This window comes from Hippopotamus amphibius, chromosome 5 (genome assembly GCF_030028045.1).
Source record: "Hippopotamus amphibius kiboko isolate mHipAmp2 chromosome 5, mHipAmp2.hap2, whole genome shotgun sequence".
Classification (NCBI taxonomy): Eukaryota; Metazoa; Chordata; class Mammalia; order Artiodactyla; family Hippopotamidae; genus Hippopotamus; species Hippopotamus amphibius.
In genome coordinates this window covers 100,865,820-100,879,497 of record NC_080190.1, presented here as the reverse complement: position 1 = coordinate 100,879,497, position 13,678 = coordinate 100,865,820, and the positions used below count along the sequence as shown (strand labels likewise).

The following is a 13,678-nucleotide window of genomic DNA, read 5'->3' as shown; positions in this document are numbered from 1 at the left end:
AAGAAGTTAAAAAAAAAATTGGATGCAAGATCAGTAGGCAGGAAATACTGATGGTCTAGATTAAAGGTGTCTATATAGGAGAGCCATTCTAATTGGCTGCCTTGTTTCAAAAGGCTCTTTCTTGATTTACAGGTTTCCTGACTCTTAACAAGGACAGATAACTGGTAGGAGTAGTAGAAGGGAACTTGATAATCTATAGAAACCTTCCACATGAGAAAATGAAAGCACAGAAAGGTTTTGACTTCTCAGAGCTATTTCACTAGACACTTTTAAGTGAGTGGGGACCAAAACCCGAAATCCAAAACTCCTGAATCCTAACCCAGCTACTCAGTGCTGTATCTTAAAAAATTAAATGTTATTTCACACCTTTGTAAATTGTAAAACAATACATTGATGTTTTAGGCATTTTCAGTATTTTCTGTATTTCATCAGTTAATCCCAGCAGGGAATTCTTTCAGTCTGGCAAGACTGCAAGCATATTATTTTAGAAATGGTTATATGTATGACAAGATTATTTGAAAAGACAAAAATATATATTTGGTTATTGACTGTCTCCACCCTAGAATGTAAGTTCGATATGAGGACAGGGACTTAGTTTTTCATCACTGTATCACTAGCTCCTGAAAAAATATATAAAAGATTCTCAATAAATAACTGATGAATGAATTGGTGGTGAGTGAGTGAAAGAAATGGACTCATTATTTAATCCAAGAGAAGTGAGGGGGACTCATGACACACTGTAACAATAATAGTATAGTACAGGAAAGAGAAAAATTAGCGCTTAAAAAAATTCCAGCGGCTTTATCCATACTGCTACAATTATTATTTGTAATTCCAGCTTTCTCTGGGAAACGTTGAAATATTTTTGTGAATAGGTCTTAAATTTGAGTAGAGTGCTATAAGAAAATCTGTATATTTAATATTTGTTAAGTAATAATAATATAGTAAGTTGTCAGAATAATTCTAGCAAAATTTTTACATTCTTCCTCTATTTAGTTTCTCAAATGTACTTTAAAAAATATTGTATTAGAAATCTTCTCAGAGTTTGTTTTATTGAAAACACATCTGATTTTGTTTTTGTTTTTGTTCAGTTTTAATCGCTTGGATCTACCACCATATAAGAGTTATGAACAACTAAAGGAAAAACTTCTTTTTGCAATAGAAGAGACAGAGGGATTTGGACAAGAATGAATGTGGCTCTTGTCTTGGAGGAGTTCTTGCATTTAAATACCCCAGCCAAGAAAAGTTGCACAGATAGTGTATATAAGCTGTTCCTTCTGTACAGTGAATTTTCTGAACCTCTCAAAGTATAAATGTTTTCTGTTCTTCCACAGAAATATGCAAAACAGTTCATCCTTTTCTACTTTATTTATTGTCCTCTTGAAGTGACTGACCAGGAAAAAAATCATCCTTAAATTTTGAAGCAAGAGACTTTATTAAAAATAAGTATATATCTATATAAGCATATATGATAGTGGCTCTAGTTTTATAGAGCTCAGAGTGTGTTAAACATGACAGCCATTCATTCAAAAATAATCTGGATTTGCTTTTACCTTGTTTCTATTATCCAAGGGAAGAAGTACAAATTTCTCAAAGTTTTATTCCCCTTATGTAACATCTCTTGAGGGTGTTTAGTTGCATGGCTGTTCAGGAAGGTATTAAGGGCTTAGGCCAAAATCTTACTTTGAATATGTTTAAAAATGCTGCTGGCTTTTCTTCAGATGGGTGCTTGAACCTGTCAGTTTGTTTTAAATAAATACAGTAGTTGAAAAATTTCCCTCTTTGCTACATCACTAATACAATGAAAGTCATGAATGAAACCATAACTTACATGAAAGTCATATACTAGATCTACTACCATTTAGTTTATTCTAGAACTTGTAGAGAATTCACTGAGCAGCTTAGAGGTTTGTTTACACGTTTCTTTGGGATCTAGGTATTTGAGGAATTAAAAACAATCAGGCACTTCTGTACTTTAGTTTTAAAACCTGTGGTGTTCTTTAAATTCATAATAAATTGATGGCAGTTTGATACTTAGCAGCATATAAAAAGGTAATGTGAACTTTTCTGCTTTTGTGTTCAAAGTTTTGGTTTTATAAAACCAGATGGATTGAAGACTTACCTAAGCATTTGAACACTCAAATAGGTCTAATGATTTTCTGTTACTGTTGGAATATCTTCATTCCTCTTAAATTCACAAAAATTCTGTGTATCTGAGTAATATAAGCATATAAAAAATATTTTGGTCTTCCCCTCTTTTTACATAGATTATTATTTTTGTCCTAAGTAACACTTTTTGTTTTTCATTATCAAGGATATTTACTGAACTACAAAAATGTATAACAAAGTCTGTCTGATGTGAATGATATTAATGCTGCTTTAGCAAGCTGGGCTTCCTTATTAATATAAAAATTTAAATTTCCACTTAAATCATTATTTCAGTATGCACTGTAAATTTCATTAACTTAAATTTTTTTTTTACAACCGTGGAACTGATGTCTTAGAATGTTATGTGTAACATATTTCACTACTAAGTATATACAGAAAATACTAGATTCAGCTTAACTTCCCTAAACAGTAGTTTTTGTTTTGCCAAAATTTTATTTTTCTACATATTTAGATTGTGTTCTGCATTTTTATTTAAAATTCATAGTAAAGATGAAATAAAGTCAGTGATCCACTTGGTTGAATAGACCCTTTGCCCAAATCCTCATTACTGACATTCCAGTTATTTTCATGCCTAAAGAATAAAAAACAAACAACAAAAAAACTAAGGTATAGGACAGACTATACAATAGAGGGTGACTAGTCTTCAAAAGGGCTACTTAAATTATACCATGAAAGAAGCACCACTGCTGATGAATTTTGCTATGACAGAAGTTACTGTCATTCAGTAGAGGTATGTGAGAACACCATGTAGTAGATTTGACTGAAGACAGGAAACTTTCAGGGTGCCCATTCCCCCTCCTCACTTCAGGTAAGAAATTACTGTACAATGGATGAGGCTACACAGAGCCTACAGAGAAACCAAACCAGCTTTCTGGAGAAGGCTAGTTGGGAGACCCATCGGGTCTTTCTGTCTTTCATATTAATTACAGAAATCCAGGCCTACAGGCAGGATTTATTGTCTTGATGTATCCACTCAGTGGCAGTGAGGCAAACCTGAGGCTTGTTTTCTCCCCTCCCTTCCCATCCCTTTCCTGTGCTGGGCCAAGCATAGAGAAATTAGAAGTGCAAGGCTGGCTGTGCCTAAACACAGGCACTTCATGAGGACATCGGCAAAAGAGGGAGGCTCAAAGACAGGTTCATATTGTCATTTCATTTCACTGCCCCACTACCACCACTAACTAGTAAACAGCCCAGTCAGTGGGTCACAGGCACAACACAATTTCACCAATCAGATTAGTTGTCTGTCTTCCAGGAAAAGCTACAAGTGGTGGTGGTGTTTTTTAGTACTTCCAGAGCAGTTAAAGCCAAAAGGGTTAACAAAACCCTTTGCCCTCTAGCCTTACCACCTAGCTTTTCCAGCTCTCAAAGTCTGAGAGGGTAGTATGTGCCAACAATGTTGTCAGGCAATAGTGCTTCTGTTAAAAATGACGCCTGACTGGTGTGTTACATTTGGACTGGGAAAACTCCGGATACTTGATAGGAAACCATAGCTTTGGACTTCTCCGAATATGGAAACTCAGAACTGCATTTCCCTTTGAAATTCCTGAACTGTCACTTGGGGAGATGATAATTTTAGGAGGTGCATGGATGTGCTGCTACACAGACTGCTGCTGTAAGGTCATCTTTTGAAGGTAAGGATGCCTGACATTGACCTGCTGGGCCAGTTGTGGTTTCTGGCCAGAGTAAATTGGTGCCAGATGAAGCCTATCGTGGGCTTTTTGAGTCTGAATATTTGGTTGAACCTAAGAAGATCTTCTTTCTAGTGGGCATTACAGAAGCCATACCTTCTCTGGTTGAAACAGGCAAATAAGAGCGTAAAGATTCTCTGGTAACAGTCCCCACTTTTCTTAATCCATTGAACTTAGAAGTCAGACTCTAAGTCCACTAGGGATCTGGTCTGTCTCTCAAGGGAAAAGCTCAGACCATATCAGAAGAGCCTTTACCTTTATGAGGCTCCTTTGTACCTAGTGTATACTCTTCAGTCACAAGACAGAACCATAAAGGTCACTGTTCAAAAGCGCAGTGCAATGGGCCAGAACAGGACATTAGTTAAGTAAACTTAATGGCCCTTGCCAAAGTAATCAACCCCTCCAATTTTTTCTTCCCAATAATGCGAGGCACAGCCCAAAACAGGTCATACAGTGAGCACCACACGAATGCAACAAAAAAAAGGAAAAAAAGCAGGGGAAAAAAAACCCCCAAACCAACAATAAAGAGTAAAAGGCTAAAAGTGGCATCTCCTGTGCTCACTTCAGTAGCACTTAAAATTGGAACAAAAGCAGCATCTCCTAAATTCCAAATTTTCTCTCCCCAACCTCAACCAAGGAGAACACAATCAGATGATAACAACATTTTAAAATATTTACTGATATTCATGGTAAATACATGTTCTTTAATCCTAACAATTCTGTTAGGTTACTGGGTTTTTTGTTTTTTCCTTGTTGTAATTATGCTTATTTTAAAAAGTGAGTCTAGAGAAGTCATTTTTACAAAGTCCACAGCTAGTACATAGTCTATAATTAAACACTCAGGAAAATTTCTGGCAACAAGTTAATTGAGAGCTTTCAGATTCTAATAGGATAACAGCCACTTTCCAAGTCAGATTTTTTTTTTTTTTCTCATTCTTTTTTTTTTTTTTTTTTAATTTTTTTTTAAAATTTATTTATTTATTTTATTGGCTGCTTTGGGTCTTACATGGGCTTTCTCTAGTTGCTGAGAGCGGGGGCTACTCTTCATTGTGGTGCACAGGCCCCTCATTGTAGTGGTGTCCCTTGTTGTGGAGCATGGGCTCTAGGCGCGTGGGCTTCAATAGTTGCGGCACATGGGCTCAGTAGCTGTGGCTCATGGGCTCTAGAGCACAGGCTCACTAGTTGTGGCACATGGGCTCAGTTGCTCCATGGCATGTGGAATCTTCCCAGGACAGGGCTCGAACCCGTGTCACCTGCATTGGCAGGCAGATTCTTCACCACTGCGCAACCTAGGAAGTCCTCTCATTCTTAAAAGAAGGAAACAGATGCACAAGAAGTGGCGATTATAATCACCTGTAGCCCACGACTGTAATATATTTAGAAGACAGAATACTACAAACTTCTGTTTATATGTATGTGGGGAAACAGGCATCTCAAAGTAGCAGTCAGCTCTGGAACACACAAGAACCAAGTCAAGTGGGGACTGCACAGGAAGGAGAATATAATGGGGCCCCTAGATTCATTCCCAGAAGTAGTAGGTCTCACCCTGAGTGGAGAAATGCCAAGAACCAGTGTGAGATATGGTGAATCAGACTTCTGGAAAGTCAAAAGAAAGAGTTTGAGAAAGCACACATAACTAGAATCTTAGGAATGTACCAGGTCTTGGAGAAGGGAGTTTTTCCTTTGTAAAGGGGGAATGAACAAAGATAACAGCCTTATAAAAGACCCAGCAACCATGTCTCTGGACGTTTATCCCACAGAGATGAAAATTTGTTGATATAACTTGTACCTTATGTTCATAGCAGCCGGACCAGAAACAGCCTACATGCTTTAAGGTGGATACTTAAATAAACTGGTACACTGCATAGCATGAAATATAATCAACAATACAAAGGAACTACTGACTAAATTTAGATGGATATCAAAGAAGCTATGCTGACTGAAAAAAGCCAATCTCAAAAGGTCATATTCTGTATGATCCATTTATATGAAGTTCTTAACAAAATTAGAGAACAGATGAGTGGCTATCAGGATTAGGGATGGTGGCAGGGAATGGGTGTGATTATAAAGGGATAGCACTAAGAATTTTTTTGATGGAACAGTTCCATATCTTGATTGTGGCAGTTACAAAAACTTAAAAGTGGTAAAATCTGAATAAGATCTGTGGACTGTACAATTTCCTGGTTTTGATATTGTACTATAGTTATGTGTTACCATTGAGGCAAACTGAGGGGAGGATACACAGGACCTCTCTGTGAACTATTTTTTGGCAACTTCTTATGAATCTATAATTATTTCAAAGGAAAATTTTTTTAAAAGCCCTTTATAATATCAAAGACAGACCCTTCCCTCCATAAAAGGCTTTATTACTGACAGATAGCTTATTTTACAAAATTTGTGTAGCAGAGGATATTACTGAACTAATTCAAACCCCTTACATCCCATGTGATAACCTGGCATTGCTGGTAACTCGGCACATACACAAAAAATCACACCTCCAGAAAATAATGTTCAAAGTCACTCTAAAGAGAAAACTGAAAATGAGGAAATTTCAGATGAAAATGCTTAACATAGAAAAAAACAGTAAAATTCTTAAACACAATACACTAGTATGAATTAAATATAAATAAATAATTGCAGACATGAAAAAAATCCAAATTAGAAACTCAAAAACTCTAGTTTTTGAATTAGAACTGGGCAAACAACATGAGGATGTGAAATGCCTGCTAACTAAAATCGAGGAAAAAATTGAAGAAAAAGACATCTCAGTAGTGAAGACAAACAGTATATCTAAGGAAGAATACATAGTAAAAAATTAAGGGACATGGAAAATAGAAATGAAAAAAGCCAAGAAAATAAAACTGAAAGAGGTAAAAAGAAAAATCAGAGAGAAAGTGATAAATATAAAAGACAAAGATTTAATATGCATATAATTAACTGGAGTCCCTGAAAATAAGATGGAACAGTGTTTCTCTAAGTGTGGTCAATAAGGCCATTCAGGAATGAGGGACAATTTATAACAGGCCTCTTCAAAAAGTCAATGCTGTGAGGAAAAAAAAGATGGGGTTACTGCTCTAGATTTTAAAATACTAAGGCAAAAATTAAATGCAATGTATGACCTTTGAATCCTGGTTTTTAAAAGTGTTAAGACATTTTGGGACATTTGAGGATATTTGAATATAGCTGGATATTAGATGATATTAAAGGATTACTGTTAATTTTCTAGCTGTGATATTGATTTGTATTTATTTAGAAGGATGTCCTTCTGAGACAATGAATGCTGAAATATTTAGGGATGAGATAATGTCTGCTATTAATTTCAAAAGTTCAGAAATACATGTAAATATGATTATATACACACATATAAGCAAAGTATAGCAAAAGATTAGCAATTGTTGAATCATAGATGGGTGTGTAGAATCAACACTTTCAGTTTCTCTTTTGTTTGAAAATATATATGATAAACAGAAACAGCACATACCCATATTACATGTTTTCCTTTCGAGAAAAATCCACCTATACGTTCTCTCTCAGAATTCTCCAAGTGGCATTCAAGATACTACTTTTTACAAAACTTAAGATTTTGTAGTGGTGGCACCCCCAGTAAGTATCACTGTCCTGCTTATTTAAAACATCTTAATTTCCATTTCACCCTTGAGTTCTGTGTTTCTTTCACCCCATTAGGGAATAGAATTTGGGCTCTCCTAGCAACAAAATCAAACCACTTGCAAGACTACCTCACATTACAAAAAAAGAAAAAAAAAACCACTCCATTTTCAGTCCTCTCCTGACTTGAGTTCTTTCCTCATGCAGGTTGGCACCAAGTTACATCATTTAATACCTTATACCAAGAACCCTCATCATCCTAACCTCCTAGCTTTCACTGTACCTTCTCTGCAAGATCTCAACTTTGAATCAATCCAACTTGAAAATGCACTCCCCCATGCCACAAATCTTTCTTTTCTTAATCTCCCATCCTGATGTGATCCAGTTCTCCTTAGTAACCTTTGTATTGTCGTGTCTCAGGTACACAATAATGTCAATAATGTCTGCCTCTACGCCATGCAGATATCTCTGCCACTTTGTGGCAATTATTTCTTTTGCCTTGTTATTTGTGAAGAAATCTAGAATTCTGTATATTTAATTTGTTAAATGGTCACAACATTAAAATAACAGAAAACGGCCATAGAACAGTTATGGTTAATGTATTTATTATCTTTATAATTTAATAAAAAAGGCAATGCTTCTTAGCTATTTCATTGAAAAATTCTCAGTTTTTGTCACTGAAAGCTGTAAGCAACTGAGCAGCTTCTATCTGTATCTAAAATAGAAGAATACATATTATAAATAAACAGTACAGCACATAGATCAACTTGTGAGACAAGTTTATAAAGTAGTTTCTGTGAGTTTCCAAAAAACCAGGATAGCACATTGTAAGAATACAATTTCTTAGAGAACTCAGAGATGAGACTCTTAAGAGAAAGAACTCTTCCATATTAGTGCACATCCCCTGCCTTTTCTGTCTTAGAAATCTTATTTGATCTATATATATGTCAAACAGGAACAATTCTCTATCGCAGCAAGTAATTCATACATGTTTGTTGGTGGTAACTAAATATTTGCTATACACATTTGAAATAAACACTATTTAACAATACACATTTAGATGATTACGTTTTTAAAGAAGTTCTTGATTCATCTTTACTTAACATACTTCAGTGGAAACCTATCTGCCTTACTTTATTGGAGATGCTTTACCTGTTTATCCTCCTCTGTGTGTGCCGGATAGTCCTTGGCTTTTGTTAGCCACAAAGCAGCAAGCTTTTTGTTGTGTAGCTTCAAATATGTCTTCCCTAGAAGAAGCAAGTTTTTGCTGTAGAAGTTTGGATCCACTGTACATAAGAAAAGAAAAGCAATTTAAATTTATCTCATATGAAATAGTATTGCTCTTATTTTTAAAGGCTTAATATTTTTGGTCTAAATTCCAGTAATACACTTGTGTGGTCAATAAATGATCAGGCTAATTAGAATTCTCTTTTGTTCAACTATTCCTATCTCAAAAAATTTTATGAGATAATTACCATTTATTGAGTGTCTACTATGTGCCAGGCACTATATTACACATACTTCTCATTTTTGCAGCAATTTTATAAAATTGGTATTGTATTTAATAGATGGAAAACTAAGGGTCCTGATAAAATATAAGTTCCATAAGGACAAGGGTTTTCTTTTTATCATCTCTTTTGTCCCCTGTATCCTAAGTGCCTAGAACAGTGCCTAGAACTGTACTCGTAAATATACATCTGCTGAATAAGTAAATGAAATCATGATGATACACACACACACACACACACACACACACACACACTTAGTCAACCTTTACTGAATGTGGGCTGTGTTTAAGCATAGATAAAGTCTCTGCTCTTCTGGAATTTATAATGAAATGGAGAGACAAGCACCAGCACAACTAAATGTAATATAAGAATAAAAGGAATGCTTTGATAGGTGTACAAATTTTAAAGTGCTATGAGAAACCAAAGAAAAAAAGCAACTAAGTGATTACACCTGAGCTGACCTGGAGGCTGAATAGAATTTTAGCAGGCAAGTGGAGAACATTCTTGGCTGAAGCAAAAATGTGAACAAAAAGCCTATGAGTGAAAGCATAGGACTGTCTCACTAACTGCATTAATTCTTTACACAGTTTCCTCTTAACCTGGGACCATTCTATATTCAAAGCATAATTTTTCCTGGACATAATTTATGATTAATTCCATTTGCCCTTTAACCCAAAATTGTTTTATTTCTTTAATTTGAACATATTGTGAGATACCATGTTGATATACTTAAGGTTTCCTTGGAGTTAAGTAAATTCATTCATTCATTCATTCATTCATCTACTTAGTCATTCAGCAAATCTGCCAAGCATTACATGCTAAGCAATGAGGATTCAACTGTGAACAAGAAGACAGGGTCCCCATCTTCCCTAAATTTAGTTTTAGACATGTAAACAAATACTCATACTATGGAGTGATAAGGCCCATGATGGAGGAAGTAAAAGGTACTAAAAGCATACGAGAAGCTTCTAAATCAGATATGGGCCAGAAGGAAAGCCCCTCCCCCCCCCCCCCCCCCCACCCAGGAAGTAACCTTGAAGGTAAAACCTGGAGGATGACTGGAATTACCAAGGATTATTTTAGCTCCACAAGAGTATGACCATGTTTTTTTCAACAACATGAACACTTAAGCCTCTAAAGCCCTATTTTAACTTTGCAATTACACTTCTAAGTCTCTGAGGAAACTGCATTCCCAGATCATATCCATGATATGTAAAACTACCAGGCTGAGAGGATATCAATGGAAAGTAGTAACAGAGTAAATCAGAAGAGAGTTCAAATTCAGACAAAATTCTTTAGAAGAAATGTGTTTCAAAAATGTTTTGCTATTATAAAAGCATTTGAACTAGTCCATATGAAAAGGCTCTCAAATTTAATAAACTCTTTAATTTTCTTCTGATTAAGTTTTAAAGAAATACATCTGAAAATTTTTTTGGGGGGGAGAGGTGTACTTCGTAATATAGGCTTATGTCCCTTACTTCTCTAATTTCTCCTATTAATATTAGGAAGGATAAACTTAGGATAGGCTGGCTATTTCTTCAAAGTAAGAGTGACAGGAAACTCTTTGTCACAAAAGACAGTATCTGCAACAGAACAAAAACTGGCCTGATTTAAAACCAGAGAGTTCTCATTTAAATGCCATCTGAAATTTGCTAAGAGAGTCTATCTTAAAAAAGTATTTTTTTGTAGCTGTGTAAGGCAATGGCTGTTAACTGGTCTTGTGATCATTTCGCAATGTATATGAATATCAAATCATTACATTGTACACATGAAGTTAATACAATGTTATACATCAATTATACTTCAATTTTAAAAATAAAAATTTTTAATGGAAATAAATAAATAAATGCCTGAGTAACTGTGTGATCTTAAACAGTTAATCTGTCAAAGCCTCCTCTCAAAAAGGAAGGTTATTTACATCAAATGAAGGACCATTCCAGAATTACAGCTCTAAATTCAGTAGCAGTCTATTTCTTAGGTGCTTTTTACTAAATAAGGACATTAAAAATTATTTGATAATGTCTAGTTCAGAAAGAAGTTTATGAATTTTAACAGAACAACTTATTTTTGTTTAAAAATTCCTATTATATGTGAAGCATTCATACAATTTTAAGTATAGTAGTATGTGAAATAAAAAATTTCTTACCTTGCTCTGCCCTGTGAAAGTAGCCTAAAGCCTGTTAAAAACACAAAAAAGCCCAAACATGATGAAAAGGATTAGAACAGAGTCAATATTAAAAAAGCATTTTCTCAAAAGAGCTAAAACCTATAGTAAATATAAAACAGGAAATAAACGAAAACATCTTGGCCTTCCCTGGTGGCACAGTGGTTAAGAATCTGCCTGCCAATACAGGGGACATGGGTTCGATCCCTGGGCCGGGAAGATCCCACATGCCATGGAGCAACTAAGCCGGTGTGCCACAACTACTGAGCCTGTGCTCTAGAGCCCACAAGCCACAACTGCTAAGCCCACGTGCGCCTAGAGCCCATGCTCCACAACAAGAGAAGCCACCCTAATGAGAAGCCTGTGCACTGCAACAAAGAGTAGCCCCCAGTAGCCCCAGCTAGAGAAAGACCACACAGCCAAAAAAAAAAAAAATCCACCAGGAAAAAAAAATCTTAAAATAAGTCCCCTAAAAAAATAATGGTCAATTCATCAACAGTAAGAGTTAATATAGCAAAATTAAACATAACACTATTAAATCATCAGAATACAGATTACAATATGTGGACCATTTCTAGTAATAACTTGACTGCTACTTACAGCTTGTACCAAACCGGCATCACATGCAGAGAGGAAAGAATATTATCATGTGCAACTCAGATATTTTGACCTTTCTCTTCTTAAATCCTATAGGGACTACCAATAAAAACTAGATAAAATCAAAAGCTGAGTTTACTCAGTGATACATAGGTTGTGCCAATGAATTTTTTAAAGTCCTTTATTATTGAAGTTCCTGTATAAAATGTTAATGTCACTCTAAAACTCCCTAATTATTTTTGTCCCACTTAGATTGTTTTCATACTTCATTAACTGACAGTTGATTTCTTAGATACATAAATAATTTGTTATAGTAGAGCTGATCGTGTGTTTTTTTCTTAGAATGAATTCTTTTTAATAACAAGTATTTCCCAACTCTGTTCTATTTATACAACTAAATATTCTTTTTTTTTTAAATTAACTTATTTATTGGCTGTTTTGGGTCTTCATTGCTGTGCTCGGGCTTTCTCTAGTTGTGGCTAGGTGGGGGCTACTCTGTTGCTGTGCATGGGCTTCTCATTACGCTGGCTTCTCTTGCTGCAGAGCACAGGCTCTAGGCACACGGGCTTCAGTAGTTGTGGCATATGGGCTCAATAGTTGTGAACTCACGGGCTCTAGAGCACAGGCTCAGTAATTGTGGCACATGGGCTTAGTAGCTCTGCAGCATGTGGGATCGTCCCAGACCAGGGCTTGAACCTGTCCTGCATTGGCAGGCAGATTCTTAACCACTGCACCACCAGGGAAGCCCTGCAAATAAATATTCTTTATTTTTTAAATAAATTTACTTATTTATTTATTGGCTGTGTTGGGTCTTCGTTGCTGCACATGGGCTTTCTCTAGTTGTGGTGAGTGGCGGCTGCTCTTCATTGTGGTGCGTGGGCTCCTCATTGCTGTGGTTTCTCTCGTTGTGGAGCATGCGCTCTAGACATGTGGGCTTCAGTAGTTGTGGCACATGGCTCAATAGTTGTGGCTCACGGGCTCTAGAGCACAGGCTCAATAGTTGTGGCACACGGGCTTAGTTGCTCCATAGCATGTAGGATCTTCCTGAAGCAGGGATCAAACCCGTGTCCCCTGCATTGGCAGGCAGATTCTTAACCACTGCGCTGCCTAGGAAGCCCTGCAACTAAATATTCTTTACATCAAATTCTACACTATAGCTTCACAGAAAACATTATGATACAAGCTCATTATGATACAAGTGTTGGGAAAACTTTTCAACTGTCTACTTCTTTACTCTGAAAATTTTGTGATAAGTAAACCCAAAATATTTGCTCAGAAATCCCTTTCAAATTTTATTTTTAACAAGAGAAGGAAAAGGCCTTGGAAATATGAGACTATGAGCCTTTCAAACCTGCTTTGAAAAAAATGTTATAATTACTCTTCATTTATCAATACAAACACATGCTTTAATTTCCAGGTAAATGACTTTTATCTTACAGAATGTGTACCTAAAACATGCTGAGAAGCATTGCTATATTTCTTGTTCTATTTTATGATTTTTATATGGCATAGATTTCAAACAGAAAATGAAGGTAGATTCCAGCCATGCATTATTTTGGCTGACAATATACCAGATTTATCAGCCACTCACCTAAGGGGGAAAAAAAAACACTCACCAGTCACAGATAATAAGTGTTAAGCCTTTGTGATAAGATAGTTGCATTGGATCATTAGAAACGTGCTCAAGTCCCTCACTGATCAGAGCTCCAGATGTGTGAACACTGTAGAGTGGCTCAGCAGTTAAGAAATCAGTACTAACTTAACAAAGACATCACACTACCTCCTCATAGGTGGAACTAGGAGGAGTTGCAAACAGCATTTTAGCAATTCTTCTTTGATACCAAGGCATTTCAGCAAATGTGTAACACCTACAGGGAAATAAGATGACATATACATTCAAATTGCACCTTTTTTTTCTCTTAGAACTAAGCATCTTCACACATATA

General features: G+C 35.9%; 2 protein-coding genes across 16 annotated transcripts in view; one reads left to right on the top strand and one right to left on the bottom strand.

The window, feature by feature from the left end:
* WWP1 (WW domain containing E3 ubiquitin protein ligase 1) overlaps window positions 1-1,775 on the top strand; it is a 117,710-nt gene extending 115,935 nt beyond the window's left edge. For all 9 annotated transcript variants that reach the window (XM_057736459.1, XM_057736456.1, XM_057736457.1 and 6 more), the window contains one exon: window positions 1,092-1,775. In XM_057736459.1, the coding sequence (XP_057592442.1) occupies window positions 1,092-1,191 (100 nt within the window). In that variant the 3' untranslated portion in view covers window positions 1,192-1,775. The remainder of the gene's footprint in view (window positions 1-1,091) is intronic.
* Window positions 1-13,678, bottom strand: part of RMDN1 (regulator of microtubule dynamics 1) — a 58,038-nt gene that overhangs the window by 3,655 nt on the left and 40,705 nt on the right. For 2 of the 7 annotated variants that reach the window (XM_057736468.1, XM_057736475.1), the window contains exons 7-10: window positions 13,513-13,600; window positions 11,118-11,148; window positions 8,616-8,749; window positions 8,052-8,178 (exon numbers count right to left, since the gene is read on the bottom strand). In XM_057736468.1, coding sequence (XP_057592451.1) covers window positions 8,128-8,178; window positions 8,616-8,749; window positions 11,118-11,148; window positions 13,513-13,600 — 304 coding nt within the window. In that variant the 3' untranslated portion in view covers window positions 8,052-8,127. Of the gene's footprint in view, window positions 1-1,860; window positions 2,741-2,768; window positions 6,392-8,051; window positions 8,179-8,615; window positions 8,750-11,117; window positions 11,149-13,512; window positions 13,601-13,678 lie in introns of those variants that run through there. The other 5 variants (XM_057736472.1, XM_057736470.1, XM_057736473.1 and 2 more) reach the window with 4 other exon arrangements.